The 22,081-nt window shown below is 29.9% G+C and overlaps 2 protein-coding genes across 2 annotated transcripts; both read right to left on the bottom strand.

Moving 5' to 3' along the window:
* Positions 1 to 438: 438 nt before the first annotated feature.
* Positions 439 to 9,402, bottom strand: LOC114164138 (uroporphyrinogen-III synthase, chloroplastic). The gene is made up of 9 exons (XM_028048680.1): positions 9,114 to 9,402; positions 7,708 to 7,795; positions 6,885 to 6,951; positions 5,724 to 5,842; positions 4,232 to 4,324; positions 4,065 to 4,120; positions 3,100 to 3,185; positions 2,601 to 2,732; positions 439 to 971 (listed from the first exon to the last, which is right to left on the bottom strand). The coding sequence occupies exons 1-9, from the start codon at positions 9,321 to 9,323 to the stop codon at positions 917 to 919; spliced, it is 906 nt and encodes a 301-aa protein (XP_027904481.1). The 5' UTR covers positions 9,324 to 9,402; the 3' UTR covers positions 439 to 916.
* An 8,126-nt stretch (positions 9,403 to 17,528) lies between these two features.
* Positions 17,529 to 21,600, bottom strand: LOC114163756 (polyadenylate-binding protein RBP47C-like). Its single transcript, XM_028048061.1, has 6 exons — positions 20,831 to 21,600; positions 19,296 to 19,761; positions 18,526 to 18,581; positions 18,302 to 18,432; positions 18,107 to 18,203; positions 17,529 to 17,953 (listed from the first exon to the last, which is right to left on the bottom strand). Exons 1-6 carry the CDS (start codon positions 21,179 to 21,181, stop codon positions 17,792 to 17,794), a joined length of 1,263 nt encoding a protein of 420 aa, XP_027903862.1. The 5' UTR covers positions 21,182 to 21,600; the 3' UTR covers positions 17,529 to 17,791.
* Between the last annotated feature and the right edge of the window lie 481 nt (positions 21,601 to 22,081).

Below are 22,081 nucleotides of genomic sequence, written 5' to 3'. Positions count from 1 at the left end.
ATAAAACAAAAATAGTAAAGCTCTTGAATGTACTAATGACCTGTTTGATCAAATTTCTACATAAAAAGTTCTAAGGAAATACGAATAATAAATAAATTAATTTATCATAAAGAAAAAATATTCTATATCTAATTAAAATTATAAAAAATACATTAGAACTTTTAGTAATTAACTTACATATAATTTTTTATTTATAAAAAGTTTATTTTAATTTTTCTTATTATTTTTCTAAAATTGATTGCGAAAAGACTCATCTAATCGGCATACACTAAAATTATAAAAAGGCATATGCGAGAAGTAACAAGGTATTTACACCTATACAAAAATGTAAATCATCACAAAGAAAGTATTTTCAAAATAATTAAGACAAGACTATTAAGTTAACTAATTAAAAAATAAAACTTCGTTGGAACAAAAACTATTGCAGAAAAATCATAATTTAATGCAAAGAAAAAATATCTTCCTAAAATCAAGAACATCAGTATAGTTTAAGGACAAATTGAGTGCTCAATGTAGTTATAGAAGAAATATCGGCATTGCTATTTACATGGAAACTATGTGCCTAAAAGGGTCCAGTTTTCAAGTGATGGAGTGCACTAGATAAGGTGCTTTTATAGTCATTAATTAAAAAAATTAATGGTTAGAATTTGTGATTAGAAAACAAATGCATATGCGTACCAAAACTTTAAATAAATTACAGTCTCAACTACTGGTATTTTAATCAATGACTATAAGTGCACTTTATTGCCTAATATACACTACTCACTTTATTAAAGCTAAATCAATCTAGCCTTAAAAATTACTACTGAAAAGAAAATAAATTTTATCCATCATCCACTATGCCAAATCATTATATTAATCTTCCAGCATGAAAAACGGTTGTAAACATCTCCAGGTTGATACGAAGGGCTGAGACCTACCTTAATACTTCATCATAGGAACCTAATGCTTCCAGAATGCTTTCTACCCAGCTGTCAGGAAGGTTACAAGAAAACAAATGTTATAAACAGGATTTCAAACCAGTCTAGAAAACTAAATTATCATAGGTCAATTCACGTCTATATATAACAAAAATGTGTCTAAGTCCTAAAATTTATCAAGTAGTGAGTTAAGTCCACATTACCGAACAACAATATTTTAGTTGCTGAAATTACAAAAACTAATGATTAAATGATAATGTAAAAAAATTTACGATTTAATTTAGTATTTCATAGTCTATACTAGCACAAGGGTCTCTTTATGTACTATACCAATTTAGCATCCGGTAGACCAGGAGGTGAAAAGAGGGTTAATCAACAGAAGGAACTTATAAAAATTCATTTACTATAAAGGAAAAATAAAAATCATATTCACTACAATTTTTTTAGCAAGGAACAGAGAAATTTCCCGTTTGGCATTGTGTATATTTTTGTAGTGATTTCTATAATTTCCCAAAGGTTTTATGTTGACTCCAAACAATTCAACCGCACCAACATAATAGCATAGAAAGAAACATGACACGAAATAAAACATATAGTACCGGTCAAATATAGGCAACAGTAACAGATAACAGTTTTTAAAAAGGGGAAATTGAACAAATAGATCCTAAGCTTAGTATGGCCACTACGAACTCTTGGGATGACTTCAGAGGTTATAAAACTTTGCAGACAAACCCTTCCGTCAGTTAACAAAGTGAGTTATTCATCATGCATTTTGCACATTTTCATTAACTTGCATAAAATGGTCCGTTATATTAATTTAAAGTATATTACGTAAAGGCTTAAGTTTTAATACTTTATAAATTTAAATAATTTGGTCGGTACTTCCTTCTTGTCTCCAACTCTCATCTTCCTTCTTTAATCTCTTCTTACTCACTAGTCACCTTGCCTTTAGAGAGGGAAGAAACTAGTTGAATAGCTAGTTAGAGATAATATGATAGGAAATGGGCAATTGGTCGATCAGTTAGATATGAGAAGATATAAGTAACGGTTATATGAAAATAAAAAATATTTTGAACACTCAATAAAACAAAATTTGAATAGAGACGCAATTAGATTTAAGAAGTATCCAGAACTTAATTAGACATTATAGAAAATAAGTGTATAACAACGAAAGAAAATTAAATCAACAGAAAAAAAAAAAAAGCTTCTCTCATTTTTTAAAAAGACGATGACAAAGGGAAGACTATCATGTGTAATTAATAATAAACATGTACCAAGTAATGAAAGTAACATGCAGCCAAGTGGACGAAAAGATTTGATTGCAAGATTTTGAAAGTTTGAGAGTCTCTCGTGAAGATTCTAAAGTATTTGTTACTTCAAAATGGCCCGGTACAGCTTATAGTGTTTTCTTTTCTAAAATGCATTAACTAATAAATTTAGAATAAAGATAAATTATTAAATCTAGAGTTATTCTTAAATAGTCCAAACGCCTATATACTCAATTCCAAAATTAGAAAAGCTTGTTAAAACATTGCGCAAAATTGTTTTAAGAGGAAGAAAATCTTCTCCGGATGACCGACCACAGTGAAAACTCAAACAAAACAGGTACGGAATAATTATTCAAAGAAATATCACAAGAAAGATCCGGAAAAAGAATTTCTAAAAAGTGGTTGTGATTACCCTTCGAGGCCTGGTTGTGTTGGGTTGAACACATTAGAGAAGCCTAAACTTCTTGCCATTGCGGCAGTTGTCTCACCAATGCATGCAACAGAATTGTTCCACTCTAAATCTGAAAGAAGATTCTTCCAGGCACTGTTACAGCAGAGTATCTGAACTAGGTAAATTATTTCAACGGGGAAGCTGGGTAAACCGAAAAAGTACAATCTCTTAAGAAACGTCCCTACTTATTTCTACTGCACAAATAATATAAAGCAAGATTGCCGTCATTCATACAGTACCAGGAGTCATTCTGATGTTGATTAAGAAATGGTAAAAAACGGTATCCCACTTAATTGGTATGAAAACAGTCACAGGATGCTTTAAGAAAGCTTAATAGATTCCCCTCTTACATAGAATTGAATATTGACTTCAAATATACTAAACTATCCGAAGGATTGAATTGAATTTGACATTATAAAAACTTAAAAGGGAAAAAAAGATAGAGTAAAAAGAAACTCACCGAATAGCAGATGGTGAAGCTGCTGTAAGAACAGGGGCATCAAATGCTAGTTTTAGAACCATATGGTCAACATGTTGAACTGGAACCTAACAAAGAAGTTTAAAATAGGGGAGGCAGTGAATCTCTCAGAGATAGAGACCATAAATAGCCCACTCTAGTCTAGAAGTTGTTCCACATGCAAGAAACGGTCCGTTATGATCAAAGCTAAACCAATTGTTATGTACAAAAATGACAATAAAAAAAAAAAAAGTCAATGTACAGATAGTTTATAGACGCCCCATGTTCTTAGGCTGTAACTTATAAACATCACAAAACAAATGTTATGGCATGTGCATTACGTGGAAGCATAAGAGCAAAAACAATTAAAAAATTATAAGAAGCAAAATATATTACCTCTAATAAAGAGAAGAGAAAATATAGAACACTAGAAGAGACAATGAGAATTGTATTTGTAAGAGTGGAATTAAATTGAAATATACCACAACAAAGGTTTTTGCAGGCTATGGGGAAGAAACTACACCACAAACTAATTAATGGCTAATATTAAAACTAAAACAATACCCATATAATTTATGCAGTAAAAATAGACAACCAATTAGAGCCATTGAGAGTCACACTCAACAATAAAAATATTGTAAGGACACAATCCTCCTTGCAATGAGAGTTAAACACTCAAAAATAGAAATATAAGAGACATATTGTAAGGACACAATCCTCCGCTTTTGTAACCTTTTCCATTAAACTGCATAACAGAGCACATGCACAACCAGCATACATACTTTCATACATAAATACGTACTCATATACATACATACAGGTAAGTTGTTTCTCAACAGCCATGAAATATATTTTTGGTAATGTAACATTAATAAACATTAAACTTGAAGTTTAACCCAACTAATCATATGAAACACCAAAAGAATATTTAAGGCTTGTAAGGAAGAGGTATGGCTAAAACAATGTACCGTTGTATATGTATTCATTCTAGTAACCTCAAATCCACGCTTTGAAAGTCCATCCTCTGGTTATATAAATGTCACAGTCAATTAGCGTATGATTGCCCTCACATTTATTAATCCAAGTATTGAACTTCAGAGTATCTTTTTAAAAGGTAATAAGACATATCATGTACCAATCTCATTGCTAGCCTTTGCCGAAGCAGGATAGAGAACGGTGCATTTATTTCCAGTCTTAGGAAGCTCAGTAGCCAAAACCTTTCCTGTTGCTGGAAATTATCAAAACCATAATAAGTTTCAGTTTCAGAAGTTGAAGCTTCAAATTGCAGTTTGGCAAAAGCAATACTGTGGGACAAAACCTACCAATGAAATGCTACAATCATGGTTAGAATTGGTTAATTTTCTTCAAAAGTAAAGGGCTGGTCAGAGTCGTGATCTCCCCTATCTAGAGCATATCTTGAAACTACTAAGGTTAAACTATTTATTTGGTCCATACAGTTGGCACTGTTTTAAGTTTGAGTCTCTAGACGAAAACAAATATAAGTTTAGTTCCAATACCTGCACTTTTGTTGAAGAACGGTCCTTGAATTAAATCTTTATTAACGGCATCAAGGCAAGGATGACACATAGCAATGACGTCTCTGAAAAGTAATCATTGGGTACTTATTGAGATTACCTTAAGAGCTAGTTCCGGTATAAAAGAAAAATCTAAGTCCTTTATATAGAATGCTCTAAGCCATTATTTTCTTCCTTAACTCTGTCAATATAAGACTCTTGTCATCAAAACAACAGCCATGCACTTGTCTCCCAACAGAGGTTCAAAATAGTTACCTAAGTTCATCAGAAGGTGACTGATGACAAGCTGGATGGAGGAAACCTTCAACCATAGCTGGAAATACTCATTGTCTTCTAAAATCTTCAAATGAGTATTCAATAGATCATATGCTTTTGTCAGTGACTGATAAAGATTTAAAACTGCAACTATTAGTGCATCAGCTTTTGAAGATTGGAAGCAGTGGCCCAAAACTAAATGCCTAGTACTCTTAAATGTTCGTTGAAGGTTGAATGGAGTGGTGTCGGCACAGTCATAAGGTGTGTGTATGATATTACTTGACCCAGGGATGGACTTGGTGATTGAAGCAATAAGGGTGTTTGTCGACGAGGAATATAGGGAAGTATATTCAAGCATAAAATCTAAGAGATTCTCATCGTAGTTAAGGAAGAATGCTACCATCATGTATTAATAACTAAAGTTTCATGTTTTCTGTTCCATAGCGGTACTCCTAAAGTAATATAACCTATAGGGACCAAGTGATTTTCATTCACATCTTTGTCACTTGTCAACCATGTCAGCTACATGTGACATTTAAACTAAGATGTAATGGTAGAGACCAGTCTTCAAAAAAAATGCAGGACTAGAGACTAAAAGTTTCGTTTTTCCCATCCAATGAATAGTACTTAAAGTGGCATCAACTGAGCAATCTAAATGAATATTTAAACCAACTATTCATGTTATTCCATAGTCTCCTTTAATAGCCTTAAGAATTTGAGATTGAGGAGATGACTATATATTTCTTTAGTCAATCAAGGTAAAGAAGTGAGACTAGGGTAGTAAAATGTATGAGATATTTAAATTCAGCTTCAGCATACACCCAATTACACGGATACCTCTTGATGGCACAAAGGCAATATCAAGGGATCGGTTTGAAGACTGCAAAGTTTCCTCGAAAATGCTTGCAGTGCCGGTCCCAACAACACCTATTTTGACATGAGGCATCCCAGAAGCTCTAGGTACAACAATCAAGAGAAAGATAATCATTTGCTAAACAATTAACGCATTCACCAAAACCATACAAAACTGCAATGTACACAAACCAAAAAAAAAAAAGTATTGTAAAGAATAGAACACAAATGCTTAGTTATTTATGTTATTCTTTGTATCATTGCATCAAACCAACTATAAATTTTATCAACAAAAAATAGACCAAAACAATAAACAACTATCTCTAATGATTTACATTGCATATTTGACAACTAATGCACAATCCTGATAATTGGATAACATGTTGCATAACAGGATATTTCAAGTATTCTTCCCATATAAAGACCATGGTTAAAGGGAAGAAATGCAAATTGTTAAAATGGTACAAAATGTATTCAAAGTAATCCGAGAAAATATATCAAGTGGGTGATGTCACTGAAGAAAATAAATGATGAAAAATTAGCAGAAATATCAACACACTTTACAAACTTTAGCATACCCAGATCAATGTATAATGTGACTTTTTTCACTTGTCAGCAAATAAGTACATGTCAAATGGAAGGGTCATACTATGCGGTCTTATTTTACTCTATTTGGATCCCGTTATGCCACATTATTTAAGACTCTTGCTATTTTTCTCCAATGCAAAGATCTTATAAAACCCACACTTTAATAGTTTTTCATTTACACTTTAATTGTTCAAAATTTAAAAGAACAATTGTTACTCTTATAACCAAGGTCTTATTTAAGACTTAAAGTCCTAAACTTCATGCCACATCAAAGTTCCTCCAATGGGGGGGTCTTATACGAACCAAATTTTAAGCTTATGACTCTGGCTATAACACTTGTGTTGGAGATGCCCTAGTGCATATTTGGCTTGCACTCCACAATAAGGCTAAATTGATCTTGGAGGGCAAAAGAATGCTCAGATTAATTTTCAAAATCATTAGGATTGAACTAAAGGTTACTTCTGAAAAAATGTTTTACTTCAATTCATTAAATAATTTGTTTAAAATACACTATACTAGAGAAATTTTGCACAAATTACCGAAGCACTGATTGTTTACCTCCATGCCTCTAGAAAGACTGAACCTGCCTCAGGAGAAGTTATGACAACCCAGTCAAATGCATTGTCTGCATGTATCAAGTATGAGGAAAGTGACAAATCAGTGAAAATTATAAGGCACTAACATGCATAACTGATCTTGTCATTGTATCAGAAAAGATGGATGAGATGTAACATGCAATTTGCAAACGATACTTTTGTTGACAAAATAATTATACGTTCATAAACATCAAAGAACCACATTTAACATTGAATATCACAAATGTGGTATGGAACTCTAGAGGTCTCACAACTCATAAATAGGAGCAAGAAAGATTATATATATATATATATAAAAAGTATATATATATTATACAAGGAAAGAAGTATAATCAAAGAATTCAAATGTAAACTGAGTAGGAGATAATAAAGGTATATTGTACACATTTGTAGCTAGCTATAAACCCTCATTTTCAAGGAGAATATTGGTAACGCGAAGTAAACAATATCACATTATAAATGTCACCAATAAGAATGCATGCATGCATACAATACAACATGCACAAAGATATGACAAAATATTATCATTTGAATCAACGTAGTAGTTTAAAAAAGGAAGAAAAAAATATTGTAAAATGCAGCTAAAAGTAACATGTGCACAACACAAATATGACTACTATCTACAGGTGTTTGTGCTTCCTTGGCCACTACTTCCTATTAAGCATGCATAAATTTATTCTAAAAATTGGCCCAATAAAAGATAAATATATAATTATCTTTACTAGATAAAAATGGCACAAGTCAAATCTTATAAAACATTTGGTATGATTTTTCCTAAAACTTACCACCTAATACAGAAGGAAGCCTGTCTAAATCAGGTCCCTGCGTGTGCTCAATGAGTGGAAGCTCCAAACAATTGATTTCATGTTTAGCCTGCACTCAACATCGGAATTACCTAAATAGCTTCAGTGTATATGATTAGTCAGACCTGATGACCACTACAAAACTTAAATGGGCAAGCTAAAAAGTGTGGTTATAATTTGAGGACCCTATTTTATTGACATGGCCTTGGCTCCAAACCTAGCTGAACATCTAAGAGTATGTTTGGTTCCAATTATTTTTGGGAAATTCTTTCTAAGATTTCTAATTCAGAATTTCATTATAAGCTGTTTAAAATAAACTAATCTCAATCATGAAGTATATAGCAGATAATTCTGATAAAACCTCCTCCTTAATATTTACCGGGGGAAAATAGCGTGTGAAGTTCTCAATGGAAAAAGATAAAAAAATAAACAAAGTAAATACAGCGTGCGCAACATCAATTTGGATTATGCAGCAATTTGTTCATAGTAGAGAGAAATGCAAAAACATACATGGAACTTCTATGTAATGGTTTAGAATAAAAACATTTAATATGAATAGATTGCCAATTCACTTATATATTTAGGGAAAAGTACACATTGGAAGCACAAGATAATGATGAAGATGAACATTTTATTATTTCTTTTCAACTTGTGATAAACACACCTCAGTGACATGGTTAAGAAAGAATAAACATGGCGGAGCTGCTTTAAGATTCAATAAAGAAAGAAAGAGTGAGAAGAACAACAGCTGGCGTTCATCACCAAACTGAAGCTCTTAAACCGTTTGAGAATGCTTCTACAGGATAAAGGAAATGCCAAACCATTACATATAACGTGCAACTTTAGTATTTATCAACTGTGAAGAATTTGTAGCTGATCGGTCACAAACATCAATCTGGACCGAACGTTAAACTAACAACCTAGTGTAATCATCACTTGTAACATATGCTACGTAAAATATAATAGATCATTGTCCGGACGTTTATATTCATAGTTAAACTTTATAGTTTTAAGAGAACGTAGTTTTAACATATAATACAATAATCACAAGTCATAGAAAATTCTGACAGTAAAAATAGGGAAGGCAAAATCATAGAAAGCAGTACATATTGTCATCATTCATTTCAACCTTTAATCAAACACCTAGAGGACGGAATGGTATTCAGGTTCTAAAAGCACGTAACTCAAAGACTGAAATAGGTGAGAGAGACAGCAAAAACATGTTCATATTGCAGGAAACGCGAGCACAGGAATGAGAATAGACAAGGAAAACATGGCACAGCCAACTCGTTCGAGTTCAAGTCTATAAGATTAAGCACATTGCAATGCGGTCCCAAAAAAACAAATCGTAGCAGTGAAAGGTTAAGTGAGTGAACAGAAGCGAGTACCAGAGCGGCGATGAGCTTGGCGTTCTTGCCGCGCTCTCTAGTGACGACGACTTTGGGCGCGTAATTCGAAGCGGAGGAGGGAGTAGAAGTGGAAACGGCGTCCGTGGCGGAAGCGGCGGCGGTTGTTGGTGGAGGAGCGAGAAAGATTCGCCGTCGCAGTGGGAGAGGCGAAGGTGGAAAGGAGAGAGGGGAGAGAGAAAACTGTGCCATTATTGTAACGTGTTGAGCAAAGGAAGTAGCTCGGGTCCAGCTGTGCTATCAAAAACTCGACCCGTTTCTCTTTGCTTTGCTTTGCTTTATTTTATTATTAATAATTAATAAATTCATGAACTGCTCAAAATATCTGCCGACAAAAACCCTATTAAATTAGAGACGGATTAAATTAAGATTAAGATCAGGTGGAGTTGATGCCACGTGGCACGCGGTGGTTGGGAGATATGGATAGCCGTTTGGCGTGTTGGTGCTTGAATTGCAATGATGAGATTAACGGTGGGGATTTGCGTCCCAATCTCCCAACCCGACCCTAACCTGCTTCTTCCGAGTACTACGTGGATGCTTATTGCTCTGTGCCCTACCTCCCAGCAACAGTACCATCAAATCAAGTGGAAATAAATATATAAAAACTAAAATAAGTAAATTTTTGGTAAAGAGAGTGGAGAAAGATGAAGGTCTGAAATTATTATATTTTTTTATAAATTTATTTTTAAATTTCATTTCATTTTTCCATTTGTTCTTTTTTATCTGCAATCAGACATCAAAGATATCAGTTTTCCATTTTCTAGTTTTTGTCTAATATTAGTAAGACAAATTGAATAGGAATAATATACTCCTACAAAAAATAAGTCATTTGAATTCCAAGTTTTAAATATTGACAAATTCATTTTTACCTTCGTTGCATACATTATTTGTTATTAATGCATTGGATTTTTTACATTATTAATGTAGGTCAGAGAAAAAAAAATGGTATCCTTTTAGTTGCCACACATTTATGATCAAAAAAAGTTCAGAAATGTATTTAGTAAAATTTTTAGTAATTTCTAAATTATTTTAATAATTTTATAATTTAGTTTGACTAGTGAGATTCACTAATCAGGTGAATTTCAGTTAAATTTTGTATTTTTTTTTTCATCTGACATCAATATATAGAGATCGACAATTTTGCATATTAAATAAGTCATACTGCCTTGGGCGTATTATTTTTTATTTCTCCAACTTGAAAAAGAGTAACTTTTTTGAATTTTGAATTTTAACAAAAGTAGATCAGAGAATATTTCTCAACATTTATAATGAATTAAAAGCAGAAAAGGATATTTTTTTTTAAGTTTTAAATGTATTGAAAGTTTTTTTTTAATAAAAGCTGTCTATTTTTTTATTCATTGAAAAGTATACCATTCAATCATTCATCAACATGAAACCTATAATACTTATAATACGATACATTGTACCCTCCATGTTATGCTATTACTGAATTAGTGATTAATTAGTGTTTTCTATTTTAAATCTAGTTCTTAATTTCCATGTATTGTACTGTGTTTTCTGTCTAAAAAAGTTTCATATATTGAAAAATTTGTAATTGATTGATATTATAAAAATATATATTAATAGTACATGAATGTGGAAACCTGCATTATCTTAGTACAGAGTAAACAAATGATAGGGTCTTCCATGGCTTTATTAAAAAATTGCTTAATGTGGAAAGAACCAACTTGCTTTTTCTCTGTTGTTGTTGAAATGATAGCAACTTGCTAAGATTAACGCCGTCGACACAGTACTTATTACAGATTCCCATTGTCTACCCAAACACACCACTTCCTTTAACAACCTATATTCTAGTTGAGATAAAAAATAAATATAAAAAAAAAACTTATTTTCTCATATTCTAAAGGCACGTGTTTTTTTTTTCTACGAGCAGTTTTTTTTTACTAAATAAATAAATAACCAGTTGTGTGTTTGTTTAGTTCACTTCATATTAAAAAAAAAAGTCTTCTTTGCTTTGATAAGTAATAAATGATTGTTTAGCTTGTTTTATGAAGAAGGTTGTAACTTAATTTAATGATACAATTTTAGTTATTTTTAATGTTATTGTTTATTTTACTTGTTATTTGTTAATATTGAAGTTCTTACTAAAATTTATTTGTCGATATTAAATCAGTGATGAACCTTAATCAATAATTTTGAAAGGTTAAAACAACGTATTAAAGCTGAATATAAGTTTAATGGTTAATCTTCTTATAAATATAATGTTTAATGTTCTTAGTTTTTGATAAATAAATTTGAGAATTTTCAAAAAATTTGAGTTATTAATAAATTTTTGTGATCTATTAAATTTTCGTTATTTTAAAATTTGCCACTTGAGTCTTTACAGTTAAATATTTATGTAAATTTTGTGGTGTGATTATTATTTTGCATTGTTATTCTCTTTAAATATCGTTACATATCGCCACATAAGATTTTATGTATTTATAATGATATATTTTCCAAATATTGATGGTTTTAAACGAAAATTGTTTTTAACTTTAATTTAAATTATAAATTTCAAAATAAATGAATTATAAACTATAAAAGTATTAAATATAAGACTATAAAATTATAAATTACAAAATTACAAAAAATTGAAATTAATAATTTAGAATTTTATAATTTCATGATTTGATAATTTATATTTCATAATTTCATAATTTCACAATCTCATAATTTTATAATTTATAATTTTGTAAATTTATAGTTTTATAATTATATAATTTTATATTTTATAATTTCGTAATTATGAAATCATGTACTTTTATAATTTGTAATTTGTTAATTTTTGTAACTTTATATTTTTTAGTTTTTTTATTTTATAATTTTATATTTCACAATTTTATCCTTATATATTTTATATTTTTATAATTTTGAATTTTTTTTCTTATCTTTGTTTTCATAATTTTATAAGCTTAATTAAATTTAAAAATAATTGTCTTTAAATACAATCAATATTAAGAAAATATGTCTTATCACATCTTTTATAATAAAATATTATAAAATATTATGTGACAACTTTTAAGATAAATAATAATACAAGATAATGGTCACGTCACAAAAATAACAATAACATTAACATTAAACGGGAATTCAATCAAAAAGTTTTAAAATTTTAAAAACTTAATAAAACACAAAATTTTATTAAGGTTAAAATACTTTTTTGTCTCAATTTTTGTTAAGTTTTTTCAAATAAGTCCTAATTTTGGTTTTGTGTTCAAATAGGTCCCAATTTTCGTCAATTTTGTTCAATTAGGTCTTTTTTTGTTAACATCGTTTAAATCATTAACGGCCATAAACAATGACTGCCACATGTCACTTTGTGATTTTTTTTAAATTTTTTTTAATTTCTTTTAATTTTTTAATTTTTTTTTAAATATACACGTGTCAACCTAGGAGTGTGCCACGTGTCACTTCGTGGTTTTTCTGAATTTTTTTTAAATATTTTTTAAATATTTTTTTAAATTTTTAAATGTCCACGTGTCAACCGAATAGGGTGCCACGTGTCAAAGTCAATGTTCTAAATTCAATTTGGTCCCTATATTTGTTATTTTTCTTCAATTAGGTCCCAATTTTTGTTAACATTAACCAATTTGATCTATCTCTAAATTAAAACCAAATTTAATTTTTATATTAAAATTCACATTTTTTATTAAATATTTTTATATAATATATTAAAATTCACATCATTATAACTTTGATATAAAAATTTAATTTGGTCACATCTTTGATGGGACCAAATTGGTTAATGTTAACAAAAATTGGGACCTAATTGAACAAAAATAACAAATATGGGGACCAAATTGAATATAGAATATTGACTTTGACACGTGGCACACTACTAGTTGATACGTGGACATTTAAAAAAAATAAAAATAAAATAAAATAAAATAAAATAAAAAATTCAGAAAAACCATGAAGTGACACGTGACACGCTCTTGGGTTGACACGTGTATATTTAAAAAAGATATTAAAAAATTTATTTATTTTTTTAAAAATTCAAAAAAAAAATAAAATAAAAAATAAAATAAAAAATCAAAAAAACCACGAAGTGACACGTGGCAGAGTCACTGTTCATGACCGTTAATGATTTAAACGGTTTTAGCAAAAAATGACCTAATTGAACAAAATTGACGAAAATTATGACATATTTGAACACAAAACCAAAATTAGGACTTATTTGAAAAAACTTGACGGAAATTGGGAGAAAAAAAGTATTTTAACCTTTTATTAAAGAATCATATGAAAAATTTCCAAATCTATAAAGGATCGAAAACATAATTAAGTGTAAATATAATTATTTTTTGATTGTAATTATAAGTTAATATAGATATATTTCTTTTATACCACCATACTTATCTTGCACGACAAAATAATTGCATATTTCTTAATTATTAAATCATCAATAAAATTAATTCATAATTTTTAATAAAAAATCGTCATTGATGGTGGATCTGGATTAGGGTTTCCTCGATCCCCACTAAATTCATATAATTGACCATAACATAAGAAGGGGATTATTACTGCACCTTAAACTTTTCTTTTGCACTCCCACAGCAGTTTACTGTGATGTTAAACATTTTCCTCCGTAATTACTGCAGTTGTATTTACTTATCTTCGCACCTCAAGTCATTGTATTTTGACCTTACCGAATTTACAAATTTAGTTAAAAAATTCACAAAATTTTAATATACGATTAAGAAATTTATTGCAAATTTGATTTAAGAACTTACTGGATTTTAAGATCTGATTACAGAATGTACCGTACCGAATTTTAATATCTGATTACAGAACTTACCGAAATTCGAAACACTATTTAAACAGTTACCAAATTTTGAATTCAGATATATATATATATATATATATATATATATATATATATATATATATATATATATATATATTATTCATATTTTAACCTTGTTTCTGATTTTTTTAGTTTTCTTTTTAATTTTTTTAATGTCTTTTTTTAGTAAAGAAATTAATTAAAGTGCTGATTAACTTATAATTTAGAAATACATTTTAAAAAAATATGTTAAAATTTTATATTATACTAATTAAAATTGAAATTATATTATAATTGAAATTCGGTTAACACTTGTTAAATTATATTAAAATTTTATATTATACTAATTAAAACATTAAATAAATTTTAGTTAATTTTTTATTAAATTGAAATTGACACAAATAAAATATATTTTATTTGTATATAAATTTAATTAAATATATAAAAGAAAATTATATGATTAAAATGATTATTAAGTTTTAAATTTAAAGAAAATTATATTGATTAATAAAATTTACATGATATATATTGATTATATATGAAAAAGTATATTAAATTTAAAATTAATATGTACATTAATATAAAAAAATTATAATGATTAATAAAAATTACATGATAAAAATACTCACATTGCCATTTGAGTTAGTGTTAATAACACATTTATTTAATGGCTAGAACACTTAATTATTTAGAATTTAGGGTTTAATAACATCATGATTGCTCACATACCCATTATCATGTGAGTATAGCTGCAATTGGATAAAGATTTAATTGACGACAAATTAATTTCTTTGAAGTAGAAGTAGAAAAAGAAAAGGGTTAAATATGTTTTTGGTCCCTCAAGTTTCAGCGAAATTTGGAATTAGTCCCTCATCAAAACTTTTGACCAATTTAGTTATTCATCTTTCAAAATGCGTGAATTTAGTCCTTTTAACCAAATTTTGTTAAGTTTATTTGACGTTTTAAGTGCATTTCATCCTTTTATGATAGTATTTAAGTTAACATTGAAGCAAAAATGTGTCAAACAGTATAAATAATCTAAATACTATCATGAAATGTGCTTGAAATGTCAGATAAAATTAACAAAATTTGGTTAAAATGACTAAATTCACGCATTTTGGAAGATGGATGACTAAATTGGTCAAAAGTTTTGATGAAGAATTAATTCCAAATTTCGCTGAAACTTGAGGGACCAAAAACATATTTAACCCAAAAGAAAAAGATGTTAAAACGTTACTATTCAAACATACCTGCAATTAGATTGGTAGAAGAATATGTTATTGGATTTTTGTGTTTTTTTGCAAAAGTTAAATATTTTTCAACAAAACTTTTTTTGTATTTAAGTTGAATCGTATGATTTTATGAATAATAATAAAAATAAATTCATATAAATGAAAACAAATTAGGATAAATATTGAAAGAATGACGTGTCAGTTTCTTTTGTGGCTTTATATAAGTTTCATTGATTTAGTTAACAATATAAAGTTTTATCATAATGTATAGGAATGATGTATATAAGATATAATAAAAGGTAACTAAATCATTTAACTTTATTTCTAAATAATTATTAACTTAATTTATATAATCTATATTCTATATACTATCTATACTTATATACAAATTATTTTTATTTTTTGTGTTCGTATTTTTGTTTTAAAATTTATACCTTAAATAATTTTTTGTTTAAATTAAATTTATCAGTTTTATTTTTTTTAAATTAACTGTTTTTTAACTTAATAAATTGTTAATTATAAAACTACCTATAGAATGTATAAAAACTATTTATACTTGTATGTACTTATTTATAATAATAATTCTTCTTGTTGGCTGCAACCTCCAGCAGTTGCAGGGCGATAGCCACCAAACATTTGCCCTCTCTTTCGGTTGCCATGGGCATTCAACTAAACTTGTTAGTCCATCTTGGTAAAAAGGCTTTTAAAAGTTTAATTAAATTTAATAAAATATAATTATAATAACTTTTAAGTCAATTAAACTTCGATCTAATGAAATATAAAAATGTCAAACATAAAACTGCAGTTAATTTAGCTATTTTACTACAATCTACATACACTCTCATTATCTTGTTTCATTCATCAATGTTTAAATAGTACTTAATTAACTCCGTAATAAATTTTTTAAATATTTTTTAGATTAAATATTTAGAAAATAAAATATCATATATTTGAATAGGTTAAAATATTTTTTTAGTCTCAATTTTCGTCAAATTTTATCAAATTAAATCTAATTTTGTTTTTGTGTTAAAATAGGTCATAATTATTGTTACTTTTTTTCAATTAGATCATTTTCTCTAATACCATTTAAATCACTAAAAGTAACTGTCAAGTGTCACTTCGTGATTTATTTTTTTTTAATTTTTTTTAAATGTTCACGTATCAAATTTTATTGAATTTAGTCTCATGAACCAATTTTGTCCCTCTCCAAATTAAAATAAATTTAATTTTTATATTAAAATTCACATTTTTAAATAAATATTTTATATAATATATTAAAATTCACATCATTATAATTTTTATATAAAAATTAAATTTAATTTCATCTCGACAAAGACAAAATTGGTCAATTTTAACTAAAATTGGGACTAAATTAAACAAAAATAACAAATATATGGATCAAACATGTGACACAATTGATGAAAATTATGACCTATTTGAACATAAAAATAAAATTATAACTGATTTGACAAAACTTGACAAAAATTATAACCGAAAAGATATTTTAACCATTTGAATAATATTAAGTCTCTTATAAATTTTGTAGTTAATAGAGTGAGTAGCGATTAAATTATCATTATAATTCAAAACTAAAAATATATCATAATTTTATTTTTATTTTAAAAATATAAAACTATAAAAATCTAATTTATTATTATTTTTATGTCTTGATTACTAAATTATACAGTAAAGATTTGTCATATAATTCGATAAAATTATAAAAATGTAATTCGATACAAATTATTTGTACAAATTTTAATTTATAAGAATATATATATATATATATATATATATATATATATGTGTGTGTGTGTGGGGTGATGAAATTAGATAATAATTACAATTTATAAATTTTTAAAATAATAAAATTTCATGTGTTATAATAAGATAATATTTAAAATTTAAGAAATATTTGCTAAACAAAATTTATCAGATACAACAAAACAAAAATTTGCATATGTAGACTACTTATTAAAAAGAAAAATTTCAAGAAAAAATGATAAAACAATTTTTAAGTAATTTTGTCAAAAAAAAAAAACACTCTCTATGCAAATTTTTAATTAAAGAAACACATTATTACTTTTGTTAAATCATTAAATACAAATGATTTAGATAAAAATAGCAAAACATGCAATTCACGTGTAAACATAATCAAAAGAGGAAAGAAGTCATGACTCTATAAGCTATAATTATTCTTCAAAGTTATATAAAGATCTACATAGATAGAGAAAACAATAAAAAACATTTATATATAAATAAAATTGGGTTTTAAACAGATTTATAAAGCTTTTGGTATTTCCAAGAAGGGTTCTTAGTTTGTAATATTTTTTACTTCCTTCTACTTCTACTGACAGAAATTAAAAAAAAAATCAATCAAACTATAAAATTGCATAAAGAATTCAAGTGCAAGGAAGAGGACAAACTTAAGCATAGTTAATTATTCGAACAAACAAGTTTAAATATCCCCATTACTCCTAGGAGTGTAAACAAATGATTTAATTGAATTCCTAGCTCTGGTTATCAAAATTCAAGTCCACTCCAGAATTAGGAGGGATTCTTCAGAAAGTTACAAGGGAGAATGTTAATGTGGTTGTTCAAGGGCGAGATGCTGTTGGTAAGTCCTACTCCTGCCATGCACGCACTTAACTTACTTGCTGCTGATGTCCTCCATAAATAGGGTATGCCCCATAAGCAGCAGCATAGATACTCGGGTCATGAGGAGCTGGTAAAGCATACCCATAACCATCATAAACAGTTCCTCCGTAATACGCCCCACTCCAAGGACTCCCCAATTCTCCTCTAAACTGCTACCCATACAATTTATGTTAGACACTACCAAATCTATCAAAACCAGAAAGTTTATAATTATACTATTCATATCTCCATTCAAATGACAACATATGACAAACTTCTAACATTAAATAATCATAATTAAGAATACATATAACAGAGGTTACCTGCTTATTTGCTGGATTGCGGCCCCACGAAAGACGAACCATTTGCTTGCCAATAGTTGTCCCATTTAGCTTCTGCAATGCCTCTTCAGCATTATTTCTGGAAAGGTTGATGCAGTGGACACACATTTTAATTAAAAACCATGATATCTGTGAATACTTATGTTAAGATTTAAATGACAGGATCAGCACTCCTACCTGTTTGCAAATTGTACAAAACCACATCCTTTTCCAACAGGGATCTTAACAGAGACTATCTCACCATACTGGGAGAATGGCTGCCTAAGATCTTCAGCAGTGACATTAGGGTCAAGACCTCCAACAAATATCTATAATCGAATCCACCAACAGAAAATACAGTGACAAATCAATTTTATTTTTTGGGTGAAAAAAACCTAATAATGAAAAGCTGAAAAGCTTACAGTTGTGTTCGTCGAATCAGCTTCAGATTGGTTTGAGGTGCCATTTGACTGACTTCCTATACAAATAAAGGGACAAAATCAAAGCTCAACCAGTACAGTTATTTCAGACTTTTGCAGCACCAAGCACGGGACAAAATATAAAAGTTAAATTTGAGTGACATAGGCTTTGTTTGTTTACTGTTTTCTGAAACATACATGTTTTCTAAATTTTGTTTGTTTCTGACTACATCTACCAGTGTTTGTTCCTGTACACATTCCTGTTCTCTAAAGGTTTACTCTTTGTCACTTGAATGTATGTAACGGTAAAGAAAGATGACAGAAGAGAGAGTGAGAAAAAAGTTCCAATTGTTTATGTTTTTTTTTGCTTTCTAAAACACTAGAAAACAATTTTCAAAATTTTATAGATTCTAGGTATGAAATTGATTGCAAGATATCCGAGTATAGAATTGTTTTAGAAAACAACTTTTAAAACAAAAAGCTTATTAGGAAAACAAAGATTCAATATTTTTTATCAATCAGCTACTTGCATACTTATGAACAGATAACATCATGCTGAAATAACCACTCCAACAATGAATCCATGCATATAGCTCACATGAGCTTCAATGTTTATCAGCAGTAACATGATCCAAGACACGTACAACAGGAAACAAACCTCTAAAAATATTTTTCTCTAAATTGAATGTATAATAATATCTTTTGCTGGTATTCCATTTAAAGAAGATAATTTAATTTGAGATACTAGACGTAATGGGTGGGATTTGGCGTACCTTGTTGATAGCCAGACGTTTTCCTAGGAGTTGCAGCACCAATACGCATAGGCCTGCTAGAGCAGTAAACTCCATTCATTTCAGTCATAGCTTGAGACCTCTCATTATCATCTCCAAACCTGACGAAACCATAACCCTTTGAACGGCCAGTATTGGCATCAAAAACAACTTTTGCAGCTTTAACAGATGGGTATCTATTAGAAAAAGTTTCATGCAACATGCTATCTGTAACATCAGCAGCTAAATCTCCTACAAAAATAGAAAGATCAGGGACATTATCTGAACGCTTGTCTCCTGTGCTAAATGATGCCCAGTTCAGGCGGAAAGGTTGCTCTGTGTTGGGCATCAATATCGCACCATAAGTCTGCAAAACTTTCTCAGCTGTGCCATGCGAATAGAATTCCACAAATCCATAACCCTCTGATAGACCAGTCTGCTTATTTCGAATAACCTTAATGGAGGAAATCTGCAGAAATGTACAATACTAAATTATACCAAAAGCTCAGGAACCAGTTTTCATCATTTATACTTCAAATGCCACTAGCAGATGAATGACACTGAAATCACTTTTTTTTAGTTCAAATAAAACTACTTTACCTGCATCAACTCCACCTGTGTCTAATCTAAAACCATTAATGCTTAAGCCCAACCCAGATAACAGAGACAAAAACCTTCAAATTCGCTTAAATCCTAATTTTTCATACAGATTACAGATTTTTGCACACAGGCACTTAACCCTCCAACTTCCAACCGATTCAAATTTAATTAAATTGAAACAAATGGCACCACCTAAATGTATCATAGCTTGAAATGCCAGAAAATCAAATTAGAGAGAAGCTAATTGAACAAGTAAGACACAGAAAGCAAAACGGAAAAGGGGTTTTACCTGTGCTTCATAGCAACATAATGCAGATGAAAAAAAACTATCATAACTGTTCACTAGTCACTGTGACACAATATTTCCTCGTTATACTCCTTATGTATAAGGTTTCAGACACAATTTCAAGTAACACAAAAAGAAAAACCAATAAAACCTTAATTAAATTAAACAGGTTGAGGTTGCCTGAAGGATTTGCAAACAGAATAATTTTTCAAATAACACAAAAACCAATTTGAAACTCTACTCAATTTCTAAACTTCAATTAGCATGTTTATAAAAAACAAAAAGTATATCACCTTTTTTTATCACAAGATTACAAAAAGAAAACAAAAAGGAAAAAACAAGGGATTATCCTTTCTTCTTACATTGCCGAGGTTGACACTGAACCAAAACGAAACCATGCAAAAAACTTCACATACCACATCATAACAAAGAAAGCTCAATCCAATTGTCAAAAACCCACGTTAGACTCATCATCTCACAATAATGATGATTTGGACAACCTCTTTAAACAAAGAAACCGAACAGGAACAGTTTTTACGTTTGAAAAAAAAAACATCAGAACAATCAGTAAAAGAACACACTAGTACGAGTGTGCGTTAACATGTTGTGCGAGAAAACATATATACAGAGAGAGAGAGAGAGAAAGAAGGACCTCGCCGGTAGTAGCGAAACAGCGGTGGAGATAATTTTCATCCATCCAGTGATGCAAATCCCCGACCCATACGGTCTTGTTCTCGGCGCTGGATCCCTGATGGTGCGCGTGCGACACGTGCGGGAGCTGCTGCTGGTACTGGTGATAGGCGACGTAGGGCTGCGGAGGCGGCGGCGGCGCGGCATAATGCTGAGGCGGCATCATGTGGTGCTGCATTACCATGGCAGCCGCTGGGTACTGCATCGGGAGCCACTGCGGCGGGACGGGCACAGGCTGCGGCGGCGGCGGCGGTGGCGTCTGGTGGTTCTGCTCCGTGGCTTGCGAATCAGAGCCGTTGGATGTTGGTTGCATCTTTTCTCTCAATTACCGTTACGGCAAGCGCCTCTCTCGGCTGTTCCTTCTTCCTTCTTTCACCCTAAATAAATAAATAAAAATAGGAACGAGGCGAGTTGGTTACGCGAGTATGTGTGAAGAGTGAGAGAGAAGGGTTGAATCTGGATTTCGAGAAAGGTCGCGGTGGTGAGGGTCTAAGAGAAGATGATGATTTATGATTTATGATTTATGATTTATGATGAGGATGACGGATTCTTGGGTTGGCTTCGTGAACGCGGTTCCCCTTTCGACCCTTGGATCAAATGGTGGGACGCCATCTCAACCATTGGATCTATTAATCAGGGATATGCATAACACTCCTACTATGCTTCGCTAACTTCGCTTCCCTCTCTCTCCAGGATCCGCCGCCACCTCTTCCTTTCTTTCCCTCACTCCTCACTGCATTTTTCTTATCTTTTATTTATTTATTTATATATATTATATTATTTATTATTATTTTAGTTTGGTCGTTCGTATGTTTGTGTGTGGCAGGTTAACTTTAACCTCGAACAGCTTATGTTACGGTGGTCAGTGATGTTGGGAAGTTAATGGCAGTGAAAACTTAACGGCACGGTAGATTGCCTTGGAATCAGATCACATGATTCAGGACTATGCTATGCTACCATACTATCTGCCGCACCGTACTACCACTTTCTCTATCATTCTTCTGCTCTATTTTCTTCCTTTTTCATTTTTAGAAAACAATTATCGTTTTTTTTAATATTTTTAGAACCATAGATGCTTTTTTATAAAATATTAAAAATCAATTAGTTTAAAATTTTAATTACACACACTAGAATAATATTTTTGTTTTGTAATTCTGACTTTAATATAATTTTTAAATTTTAAAATAACAAATACAGTAGTTTCTAAACGAAC

Source organism: Vigna unguiculata, chromosome 9 (genome assembly GCF_004118075.2).
Source record: "Vigna unguiculata cultivar IT97K-499-35 chromosome 9, ASM411807v1, whole genome shotgun sequence".
Lineage (NCBI taxonomy): Eukaryota > Viridiplantae > Streptophyta > Magnoliopsida > Fabales > Fabaceae > Vigna > Vigna unguiculata.
This window is presented reverse-complemented; position numbering and strand designations above follow the sequence as displayed.

What these genes read in the sequence shown, in the direction of transcription:
- LOC114164138 (XM_028048680.1), bottom strand. Translation starts at nt 9,323, where the DNA reads ATGGCACAGTTTTCTCTCTCCCCTCTCTCCTTTCCACCTTCGCCTCTC. An exon ending in TGCCTTTGTGCCATCAAGAG is followed by an intron (nt 4,325 to 5,723) that starts GTATCCGTGTAA and finishes GATAATTTCCAG; the next exon opens with CAACAGGAAAGGTTTTGGCT. An exon ending in ACACAACCAGGCCTCGAAGG is followed by an intron (nt 972 to 2,600) that starts GTAATCACAACC and finishes CCTTCCTGACAG; the next exon opens with CTGGGTAGAAAGCATTCTGG.
- LOC114163756 (XM_028048061.1), bottom strand. Translation starts at nt 21,181, where the DNA reads ATGCAACCAACATCCAACGGCTCTGATTCGCAAGCCACGGAGCAGAAC. An exon ending in AACGTCTGGCTATCAACAAG is followed by an intron (nt 18,582 to 19,295) that starts GTACGCCAAATC and finishes TTATTTGTATAG; the next exon opens with GAAGTCAGTCAAATGGCACC. An exon ending in TTTGTACAATTTGCAAACAG is followed by an intron (nt 18,204 to 18,301) that starts GTAGGAGTGCTG and finishes CAACCTTTCCAG; the next exon opens with AAATAATGCTGAAGAGGCAT.